We start from the raw sequence: 12,504 nt of genomic DNA on the forward strand, positions 1-12,504 counted from the left end.
AAATATAGGCACTATAAGGAAACATACATTGTTTATTTCACTTTGCCAATTTCAAAATATAGATATTCATACTAACTCAAACTTCAAGCAAAGGATAAAGGAATTGATATTTTAAACCATATACTTACAAGGTATTATTTAAGGGAAATGTGTTCTTTATAAAACCTCTGAAAACCCATTTCTTCAACACAGATTTACTGACTGCCCACCCTAATGTGCTTATCTTAAAGCAAAATATTGCACTAATTAGTTAATACTGCCTGTAGGTAGGAGTATAAATAATGAAGGTTCAGAAGACACTAGCTAAACAACTAAACCAACTCTTTTGAAGAAGAACTGGTGGGGTCGGGTGGGGGCAATACCAGAGTTAAGAGAGTTAACTGCTCATCTCAAACTCTTAGGGAAGGTTAACCCCGTTTCTTCCCCCGGCAGAATCACTGTGGTCCTGAGACACACTATTAAGAGATGAGTCTAATCCCTCAAGTGTCCTTCAGGAAAAAAATGCTCTAAACCACAAATTACAAACCAGATGACATCCCGAAGGACTCATCTTGTACTCCCCTCCTTTTCGTTATTTGGCTTTGAAGAACTACTACACAACTTTGCAACCCAAGAGGAAGAAAGGAAAACCAAAATACCATGATTCTGGGTCCCTGGATGGCTCAGTCGGTGAAGCCTTCAGCTCAGGTCATGATCCCAGGGTGCTGGGATCGAGTCCCGCATCGGGCTCCCTGCTCAGTGGGGAGTGTGCTTCTTCCTCTCCCTCTGCCCCTCCCCCTGCCCGTGCTCTCTCTCATTATCTCTCTCTCCCTCTCCAATAAATAAAAAAAATCTTTGAAAAACAATACCGGGATCCTGATCTGGTGCCTCCAGGTTGTAGCCATACCCCAGCAGCGTGCGCACAGCCTCACGGAGGCTGTCCTTATTGGATTTCTTGGTGCGGTCATCCAGAAGGGCGTAGGGCACCAGGCGAGGGTTTCTCCTGTTCTTTACATCCTACAGGAAGAGGAAAGGTGTTGGTCATCAAAGCAGTACTAAAACAATCGTTTTGGTGATGAGACGGCCGCCAAATACAATAGAATGTGAAGCCAAGGAGGTAAAAGCTGCCCCTCCCCCACCCCCTTGGTCTTCTCAGATTACAGAGGTTATGGACCCCGAGCAATATAAAAGATGGAATCAAATGAGTAACTGCAGGCCCTCCCCAGCTGAAGAAAAAGTAAAAAATGGCAACAACAAAAGCCAACTGGAAGGATCTCTTCAACCACCTTCCATCTGCAGGGGTCACAGGGCAACGGGCGAATTTAGAGAAAAAAGAATTTCCTTGCACAATTGACAGACAAGTCTTTGTTACAAGAACAGCCCAATGATCACTGGTCACCTCTCAGTGATCTTAGCCTACAAACAACATACAGCTGCTGTCTCTTTCTTGGAAAAACCCAGCGTGTTGTAGACAGCTGTTCTATAAACTCAAAGAGCCTGAACAACATGCATTAGGGTGACTCCATCAACCTGTGAAACGAGTTAATAGCAGAAGTACTGAAATACCTAAAAAACTGACAATTTATTTATGACAAAAGAGGCTCCAGGTTTAAATATGGTGGAACTGGTGTTGGCAAAGCAAGAAAGTAGGCGATCCCACTATCCTGGCAAAAGAAATCACTTCCTTCCATCCACTCCCTGAGACTCTGCTGCAGATTTTGCTGGACTTTCCATATTTCAGGAAGCATTCCCAATTCTCAGGTTAACCTGAGCATGACTAAGAGTGAGGAGGCTGTGGGACCTCCCAAGCTTCTCGAAACAAATACGCTACATGGTGGAAGGGGTTTGTCTTGGTTCGGTAGGAGCAAGGACAGCTTTTCATATGGTCTTCTCCCCTCTCTACACATTTGTACTAAATACCTGCTCCTGAATACGTGAACATGGACTGACACACCGGGAGTCAAGATCACCTAGGTCATTAGGCTGGGAGCACCACTCCAAAGCCACCCCAAATAAACCAATGGTGTAAACATGACCCTGCAACTCCTCTCTTTCAATGTGGTTTTAGCCCCCAAACTTTTCCTCTACAGAAAGTCTGAAGCCTTGAATGGCTCATCCTCTCTAGAGATGGTGTCCTGGGACTTTGTGAAAAGGAGCTCCCCAGGGGAGTCGATGCACACTCATGTTTGAAAGCAGCTGTGCTAGACAGACAGAGAAGAGGTAATTCAAGGAAACTGCTTTAAAGGACTTTCAATGAAGTTCTAAACTAGATTACGTTAACAAGAAGGCGATGGAAAATTCAAGACAACACTCCTTCAAGTAATCCGGCAAACATGGGCTACGTCAGTGGGGATGCAGGGATGGGGTGCGGCCTGGGGGAAGGAATGGGGAAATGATTCAAATGAGAGTTCTGGCAGGCTCAAACACAGCCTTGAGGAACCGCATGCACAGGAAGGAGCACTCCCCCCGCCCCCGCCCAGGAACAGAGGGACCTCAGGGAAATTCTGGTTTGTCTGACAGAGCTACGTGGTCTTCAAGGCAAGGAAGCCCTCCTCTGGCAAAGAGCCAGTGTGGACCCCTGATCCGTCTGGGGTATAAGGTTCAGGTTCTCTCACCACACACACACACACACACACACACAATGCTGGAGCAGATGTAGTGTTGACATTCTCATCAGTTACGACCAGCTTAATTCAATATAAAAATATATTTTATGAGGCACATCAAGGCTCTTCAATTTTTCTTTAGCCTTCCCAGTAGCAAAAAGTCACTGGCTTGGAAGGATTTTCGAAGTTCATTTTTTTTCAAATGAACACTTAGGCTGTATCCTGGACCACAGCCTAAGCCTGTAAGTAAGAATCCATTTTATTCCTGAAAAATGTTAAGTAAAAGCAGCCCAAAGTGAGCTAGCAAGAGGCACTGCAACAAGGAAGTGAAGAGTTTGGGCTCTGGAGTCAGAAGGCTCGATCCCAAGCAGGGTCTGCCACCTGCTAACTGTGTAGCCCTGGGCAAACTGCTCCCGCGAGGGCTCCCCGGGCACCATATGTGAACTGGGAATAAAAATTATCCCTCCCTCACGGAACTGTTGTCAGAGTTAAAGAGAATGTGTGCAAAACCCTAGACATGGGGACGGCCATCTAACTGAACAGTAAATGGCTGTGCTCGTTTGTTCTGGCCCGGGCATGGCTTTGAGCCTTTCTCAGACATGAAGTCATACGGTGACATTAAATCCCCTACTGATGAGGAAAACAGTGGTGCGGAGAATTTAAGGAGGCTGCCGGGGGTTGCACAGTGACTCAGAGGTGAGGCCCATATTTGCTCTTTGGCCCCTCTGCACTGCCCCCTCAGGACGTACTCAGTGACCGTTAGTCACCCCGCCAGCACCACCACTAACAGAGATCCGTGCCTCTGACATCCAGAAACCTCAGAAAACTCGTCCCTTACTAAGTTCAACAAAAACTCAGTTGGTGGTAAAGCATGATCTGAATTGCTGCAAGCCTGTTTATAGGCTTATTTATCTCTCTCGGTGTCATCATGCCTACACTGTGCTGAACAGTGTTTCGCATTCCGCTGTCCTGCTGAGAGCGCTAAGAAACACAGACCACATCACTGTAGTGCCATCCTGGAAGCTGAAAGGTATCTGGGTTCTGACATTCATCTGGCCCCGGGGGGTTCAAATGAGGAACTGGGACCTCTTTTATTATTCTTTCATCTCAACCTTCTCATATTTCAGAAGGTTCTCCTTAAATACAACCTCAGAGAGAGAAATGCCATGAAACCACGTTATAAATCACTGTTCTGATTAAAACTCACTGTGTACCTCATGGGAACACTGAGGGTTACAGTCATCTGACTTCTGGAGTCCAGCACTGAACTGGAAATATGTACATTAAGACATGTATGTGAGGTTCAAAACAGTCATCATCCTCACCTCTCCTGTTAGGAATTATGCTGATCACCACGCAAGCAAATCTCAGCCTCCATAAGCTAAATTCCCATGTACCTGTTGGATGCCGTAAGTCCAGCCCTGCCGGATTCGATCCCGGGCCCACACATTATGGGCATTTTCTGCCAACTTGTCCACCATCGCTTCCTGAGATGGGGTGAGTTTAATGAAGCTCAGGTCCATTGGGGCGGGCTTATACCCACTTGTCAGCTGGTAACTACAAAGCAAAACAAAAGAAATATATCATTGGCCTTTTTGAAAAAGTCAAAGCTTAAAAATCCCTATAACAGTCTTTTTAATGGCCCCAACCTACTTCTAATGGTTTGTTTAACCACAGTGGTTACCACTGGTTAGCAAGCCTGGAACGTTTCACTTAAGCTAATAACTCATTAGATAGAAAGACCACACAATCTTGGTCTTCATTTTTATGCCAATAAAAGTGAAATGAGACAACTTACCTATCTCTCAAAGTTGAGAAGGATTTATTGAGTCCCTAACTGTTGAGGCTTTTCTATAGTACAAACCAAAATATTGGTTACCAATGAAAACATCTGATGGATTTCTCTTCCTAGTCTCATTTTCTTCAACTTTTAAATGTTATATTAATTTTAATATTTACAGGATACTTATAGATACTAGCTGTTCATTATTTTATAGAGAAATTTTAATGCATTTATAAATTATTTTATTTGCCTTTCCTAGTTGTATAATTTAGGAAGCCTCTGGATAAGAGAATAGAAGATCCCAGGTATTTAACCATCTAAAAAATTATTAAGGCCTGGATTTTAAGGAACTCTTACAAGTAAGAGACTACTTCCATACTCTGAAATGGAGAGAGAGGACTAAAATGAGTTTAGGTTTTCATCTTTCAGAAAAAATATAAAATTGAAAATGTAAAATTTTCAGTATGTACATATTAGGGCAATAATACTGCCCTGCTCCCTACAGACATACAGAGTCACTTCATTCTACTTAATTACTGAGATTCCAACAAAACATATTTTATAGCTGCTTCTTTCCATTCTTCTGTTGTTATATTCCCTATAATCAACTAGGCCTGGAGGTCAGGATTTGTTTCTAATCCATTTTTCTAACTGCCATTATACTTGAAATAGTGCATGGCAGGTAATCAGCCTTTACATCTATAGTTTTTTAAAGAATTAGTGGGGGGAAGCAAGATGGCAGAAGAGTAGGGAAACTTGTTTCATCTGGTGCCTTGCATTTGGCTAGATAACTATCAAATCGTTCTGAAAAACGTAAGAATTCAAACTGAGATTAAGAAAAGAATTGCCGGAATTCTACAAATAGAAAAGCGACCACTTTTGGAAAGGTAGGAGGTGCAGAGAAGTGAATCAGAGGGGCTATATTGGAAGATAAACAGCAGGGGGAGGGAGTCTCTGTAAGCCAGCTACCAGAGAGTGATAGAGCCCCGGAGCACAAAATCAGTACTTTTAAAAATCTGCTCCAGTGACAGTCATCCTTGCCTGAAAGGTGCTCAGCTGGCAAAGCAGGGCAAAATCCTAGGTAGGACAGTGTGGTCTCAGGATCCCCAGGGTCATGGAAAGAATGAGGGTGCCTGAGCTGGCAAAGTTCCCAAGCATTGGAGCAGGGAAACTGGTTATGGTCAGTGAGCCCAGGAGTGGGCTCTCAGCTCCATTTGCCATAAACCGTGAATGGCAGTACAATCAGGCAACTGCTCTCAGATCAGGGCCCTGTAAGTGGCAGGCCCGTGAGAACCCTCCTCTCTCCCCCAGGAGGATAAGCACGATGTGCTTCGCAGGCGTCTCCAGAGTTAGGTGCACACAAAAGTGAAGACTGTTTTTCCCTGAGGGTTTACTGAAGTTAGGGGGTCAAGTTCCAGGGCTGGAGATCAGAATGGGGCCATTTTTATTTTCATCCTCTAATGGGGCTCAGAAAGCCTTCAGGGGACAAAAGCCACATAGAGCAACCCAAAGCAGCTTACATTGAGCCCAGCCCCCTGGCAAGGGGTGGTGCAACTCCGCCCAGGCCAAGACCCCTGAGAATCAGTGCAGCAGCCCCCTCCCCCAGAAGAACAGCTATAACATCAGGGGATTACCAAGTTTACCAAGCACACAGAACTGCAAAACTCCAGTGCTAGGAGAAAGTAGTATTTAGAATTTGAAATTTATTTCTCATGATTCTTTTATCTTTCAGTTTAAAATTTTACTTTTCTTTTTTTTCCTTTTCAGCTAGTTTCTTATTTTATCAACTCTTTGTTTTTAAGTCTTTTTTTTTACCTTTCATTTTTACATTTACATTTTATAGGTATATTCTTCCTTTTTGGCTTCCTTTCATTGTGTTCAATTTTATTTTTGTATGTATATAAGTTTTGCTTTCTTTGCAATTTTGGAATTTAGGGTTTTTTAACAAACAGAGCAAAATACACCCAGGACCAACTGGATCACCCTGTTTTGTCCACCTGAGAAATTATATTCTCTCTTCTCCACCCCCAACCCCCATTTGTTTCTTTTTCTTTTCTTTTTTGGTTTCTGACGTCTTCAGATTTGTCTAGTAGGTATTTCGTTTGGGTTGTAGTTGGTATTTCTGATTTTTTTCTCTCGTTCATCCATTCTTCTCTGGGCAAAATGACTAGAAGGAGGAACTCACAACAAAGGAAAGAACACGAAGTAATACTCTCTGCCACAGATCTAAACAATATGGATATAAGTAAACTATCAGAGTTGAAATTCAGGATAACAATTATAAAGTTACTAGCTGGGCTTGAAAAAAGCATAAAAGACACAGAGAATCTCTAAGTGCAGAAATAAAATCTAATCAGGCTGAAATTTAAAAATGCTTTAACTGAGATACATTCTAAATTGGGTGTTCTAACAGCTAGGTAAATGAGGCAGAAGACAGAGTCAGTGACATAGAAGACAAGATGACATAAAGGAAGGAAGCTGAGGAATAGAGGGAAAAACAAGTAATGGATCATGAAGGGAGGCTTCAAAAAATCAACGATACCATAAAGCAAATAATATTAGAATTATTTTGGTCCCAGAGAAAGAAGAAAGAGAGAGCGGGACAGAAAGTATAGTTGAGCAAATCATAGCTGAGAACTTTCCTAATCTGGGGGAAGGAAACAGGCATTCAAGTCCAAGAGGTAGAGAGCATGCCCCACAAAATCAATAAAAATAGATCAACACCCCAACATATTATAGTGAAGCATGCGAATTTCAGAGATAAAGAGAAAATCCTGAAAGCAGCTTGAGGCAAGAACTCCTTAACCTACAATGATAGAAACATTAGACTGGCATCAGACCTATCCACAGAGATGTGGCAGGCCAGAAAGGGCTGGCATGATATATTCATGGTACTAAATTAGAAAAACATGCAGCTAAGAATGCTTTATCCAGATAATGTGTCATTCAGAATGGAAGGAAAGATAAAGAGCTTTCAGGACAAACAGAAATAAAAGAATCAGTGATCACTAAACCAGCCCCCCCAAGAAATATTAAAGGGGATCCTGTAAGTGAAGGGAGAGCCCAAAAGTAACATAGACCAGAAAGAAACAGACAATCTAGAGAAACAGGGACTTTACAAGTAATACAATGACACTACATTCATATCCTTCAATAGCTACTCTAAATGTAAATGGGCTAAATGCTACAATCAAAAGACAGAGGGTATCAGATTGGATAAAAAAGCAAGACCAATCCATATGCTGCCTACAAGAGATGGATTTTAGACCTAAAGATACCTCCAGATTGAAAGTGAGGGGGTGGAGAACCATTTATCATGACAATGGACATCGTAAGAAAGCTGGGGTAGCAATCCTCCTATCAGACAAATAAGATTTTAAACCAAACAGTAGTAAATGATGAAGAGGGACACTATATCATACTTAAAGGGTCTATCCAACAAGAAGATCTAACAATTATAAATATTTATGTTCCTAATTTGGGAGCAGCCAACTATACAAACCAATTAATAACAAAATTAAAGAAACACATTGATAATATTACAATAATAGTAGGGGACTTCACCCCACTCACATCAATGGGCAGCTCATCTAAGCAGATCAACAAGGAAATAAGGGGTTTGAATGACACACTGGACCAGTTGGACTTCACAGATATATACAGAGCATTTTATCCTAAAGAAACAGAATACACATTCTTCTCAAGTGCACATGGAACATTCTCCAGAACTGATCACATACTGGGTCACAAATCAGGCCTCAACCAGAACTAGAAGACTGGGATTATTCCCTGCATATTTTCAGACCACAATGCATTGAAACTTGAACTCATTCACAAGAGAAAATTTGGAAGGAACTCAAACACCTGGAGGTTAAAGAGCATCCTACTAAAGAATTAATGACTCGACCAGGAAATTAAAGAAGAATTTTTTAAAAAATTCATGGGAACAAATGAAAATGAAAACACAACTGTTCAAAACCTTTGGGATGCAGCAAAGGTGGCCCTAAGAGGGAAGTACATAGCAATACAAATCTTTCTCAAAAAATTAGAAAAGTTTCAAATATGTAAGCTAGCCTTATACCTAAAGGAACTGGAGAAAGAACAGCAAATAAAGACTAAACCAAGCAGGAGGAGAGAAATAATGAAGATTAGAGCAGAAATCAAAGAAATAGAAACCAAAAGAACAGTAGAACAGATCAACAAAACCAAAACCCCTAGCCAGACTTATCAAAAAGAAAAGAGAAAGGACACAAATAAATAAAATCATGAATGAAAGAGGAGAGATCACAACCAACACTGAAAAAATACGTGCAATTATAAGAACATATTATGAGCAACTATATGCAAACAAGTTAAGCAATCTGGAAGAAATGGATGCATTCCTAGAGATGTAAAAACTACCAAAATTGAAACAGGAAGAAATAGAAAACCTGAACAGACCCATCACCAGCAAGGAAATTGAAATAGTAATAAAAAAATCTCCCAAGAAACAAGAGCCCAGGGCCGGATGGCTTTCCAGGGGAATTCTACCAAACATTTAAAAATAACTAACACCTATTCTTCTGAAGCTGTTTCAAAAAATAGAAAGGGAAGGAAAACTTCCAAACTCATTCTTTGAGGCCAGCATTACCTTGATCCCAAAAGCAGACAAAGACCCCATCAAAAAGGAGAATTACAGACCAATATCCCTTATGAACATGGATACCAACATAATCACCAAGATCCTAGCCAACAGGATCCAACAGTACATTAAAAGGATTATTCACCATGACCAAGTGGGATTTATTCCTGGGCTGCAAGTGTGGTTCAACATTCACAAATCACAAACATTCACAAAAACTTTCCATGCTCATGGACTGGAAGAAAAAAATGTGATACATCACATTAATAAAAGAAGGGACAAGAACCATATAATCTTCTCAACTGATGCAGAAAAGGCATTTGACAAAATATAGAATCCTTTCTTAATTAAAACTGTCCACAGTGTAAGAATGGAGGGAACATACCTCAATATCATAAAAGCCATCTATGAAAAGCCCACAGCAAATATCATTCTCAATGGGGAAAAACTGAGAGCTTTTCCCCTAAGGTTAGGAACACGACAGGGATGCCCACTCTCACCATTGTTGTTCAAAATAGTACTAGTAGTCCTAGCCTCGGCATTCAGATAACAAAAAGAAATAAAAGGCATGCAAACTGGCAATACAGAAGTCAAACTCACTCTTCTCAGATGATGTGATACTTTATGTGGAAAATCCAAAAGACTCCACCCCAAAATTGCTGGAACTCATACAGAATTCAGCAATGTGGCACGATATAAAATCAATGCACAGAAATCAGTTGCATTATGTGCATTATGCACTAACAAGAAGATAGAAGAAAGATAAATTAAGGAGTTAATCTCATTTACAATTGTGCCAAAAACCATAAGATATCTAGGAATAAACTTGACCAAAGAGACAGGATCTGTACTCTAAAAACTACAGAACACTAATGAAAGAAATTAAGGAAGACACAAAGAAATGGAAAAATATTCCATGCTCATGACTAGAAGAATAAATATTGTTAAAATGTCTATGTTACCTAGGGCCATCTATACATTCAACGTAATCCCTACCAAAATACCAACTTTTTTCATAGAGCTGGAACAAATAATCCAAAATTTGTAGGGAACCAGAAAAGACCCTGAATAGCCAGAGGAGTGTTGAAAAAGAAAACCAAAACTCGGGGCATCACATTGCCAGATTTAAAGCTGTATTATAAAGCTAAATTATCAAGAGAGTATGGTATTGGTACAAAAACAGATGCATAGATCAATGCAACAGAATAGGGAATCCAGAAATGGACTCTCAACTCTATGGTCAACTAATCTTTAATAAGGCAGGAAAGAAGATCCAATGGAAAAAGGACAGTCTCTTCAATAAATGGTGCTGGGAAAATTGGACAGCCACATGTAGAATAATGAAACTGGACCATTTTCTTACACCACACAAAGATAAACTCAAAATGGATGGAAGACCTAAATGTGAGACAGGAATCCATCAAAATACCAGAAAACAACACAGCATTTTCTGTTTCCTTGGCCACAGCAACTTTTTGCTAGACATGTCTCCAAAGGCAAGGGAAACAAAAGCAAAAGTGAATTTTGGAGACTTTATCAAGATCCAAAGCTTCTGCACAGCAAGGAAACAGTCAACAAAACTAAAAGGTAACCTATGGAATGGAAGAATGGAAGAAGATTTCTGCAAATGACATATCAAATAAAGAGCTAGTGTCCATGATCTATAAAGAACTTATCAAACTCAACACCCCCAAAAAACAAATAATCTAGTCAAGAAAGGGGCAGAAGACATGAACAGATGTTTCTCCAAAGAAGACATACAAATAAGAAGCCAACAGACACATGAAAAACTGCTCCACATCCCTTGGCATCAGGGAAATACATATCAAAACCACAATGAGATACCACGTCACAGCAGTCAGAAAGACTAAAATTAACAACTCAGGAAACAACAGATGTTGGCGAGGATGCAGAGAAAGGGGAACCCTCTTACACCGTTGTTGGGAATGCAAGCTGGTGCAGCCCCTCTGAAAAACAGTGTGGAGGTTCCTCAAGAAGTTAAAAATAGAGCTACCCTATGACCCAGCACTTGCACTACTATGTATTTACCCCAAAGATACAAATGTAGTGATCTGAAGGGGCACCTGTAACCCAATGTTCATAGCAGCAATGTCTACAATAGCCAAACTGTAGAAAGACCCAAGATGTCCATCAACAGATGAATGGGTAAAGAAGATGTGGTGTGTGTGTGTGTGTGTGTGTGTGTGTGTGTGTGTGTGTGTGTGTATTCATATATACACACATATATATTACTCAGCCATCAGGAAGGATGAATATTTATATTGATGTGGATAGAACTGGAGGGTATTATGCTGAGCGAAATAACTCAGTCAGAGAAAGACAATTATCATATGGTTTTACTCATATGTGGAATATAAGAAACAGCGTAGAGGTTCACAGGGGAAGGGAGGGAAAACTGAATGGGAGGTTACCAGAGAGGGAGAAAAATCATGAGACACTCTTCCCTCTAGGAAACAAACTGAGGGCTGCTGAAGGGGAGGTGGGGGGGGGGATGGGGTAACTGGCTGATGGGCATTAAGCAGGACATGTGATGTGATGAGCACTGGGTATTATACGCAACTGATAAATTACTGAACACTGTATCTGAAACTAATGATGTACTATATGTTGGCTAATTGAATTTAAATTTAAAAAATTAACTTTATATGCCAAATTAATATAAAGGTACATGCATCTTCATCTCAAAGATTCTCCTTTGTACATAGAAAATTCACCAAATTATGCCAAATTAAACAAAAGATCAGAACATGAGAAAATGCTGAGATAAAACTATGTCATCTTTTTTCTTTTAAGTATTTTGGGCTATGGCTAGCAGAACTACCAGGTAAGCTTCTTTATGGTAGGGAGTTCCACTGCTTTGTTCCTTGCTATACACAAAATGGAGAATAGTTTCTGATTCATGGTAGGCATTCAATAAAAATATGTTGAATGAATCGATGTGGTATAGCAATAAATCATTTTTAAGCATGAAGAAAGCTGAGATTGCCTTAGTTACTATTTCATTATAAGATATCTTGTATTTTATAAATCATTTATCTATAGACAAAAGTATTAGAACTATTTTGTTTTGTTTAAGCAGATTAGATTAGTCTGGCAATTGTAACAATTATGGCTAATTACGGCCTTATGTCATTCAATTTACATCACAAGCTACATTTATAGATGAGAAATTTTGTTCTGTTTTAAATCAGAATTCTGCATGGTTGGGTAATTAACTATATATATATATATAAATAATAAAGAAGCCACATGGGATTTTTTACTTTTTTAAAAAAGATTTTATTTGTTTATTTGTCAGAGAGAGAGCACAAGCAGGGGGAGCGGCAGGCAGAGGGAGAAGCAGGCTCCCCGCTGAGCAAAGAGCTTAATGCGAGACTCGATCCCAGGACCCCAGGATCATTATCTGAGCCGAAGGCAGACACTTAACCAGACTGAGCCACCCAGGCATCCCGCATAGGATTTTTTAATTGCTCATACAAATCACTGTATGTTAC

General features: G+C 40.4%; 1 protein-coding gene across 3 annotated transcripts in view; it reads right to left on the reverse strand.

The window, feature by feature from the left end:
• RYR2 (ryanodine receptor 2) overlaps positions 1-12,504 on the reverse strand; it is a 718,243-nt gene that overhangs the window by 257,175 nt on the left and 448,564 nt on the right. For all 3 annotated transcript variants that reach the window (XM_087863178.1, XM_087863177.1, XM_087863176.1), the window contains 2 exons: positions 3,983-4,142; positions 849-996 (listed from right to left, as the gene is read on the reverse strand). In XM_087863178.1, coding sequence (XP_087719304.1) covers positions 849-996; positions 3,983-4,142 — 308 coding nt within the window. The remainder of the gene's footprint in view (positions 1-848; positions 997-3,982; positions 4,143-12,504) is intronic.

The sequence above is a fragment of the Ursus americanus genome, chromosome 6 (genome assembly GCF_024610735.1).
Source record: "Ursus americanus isolate L20-20 chromosome 6, mUrsAme1.1.p, whole genome shotgun sequence".
Classification (NCBI taxonomy): domain Eukaryota; kingdom Metazoa; phylum Chordata; class Mammalia; order Carnivora; family Ursidae; genus Ursus; species Ursus americanus.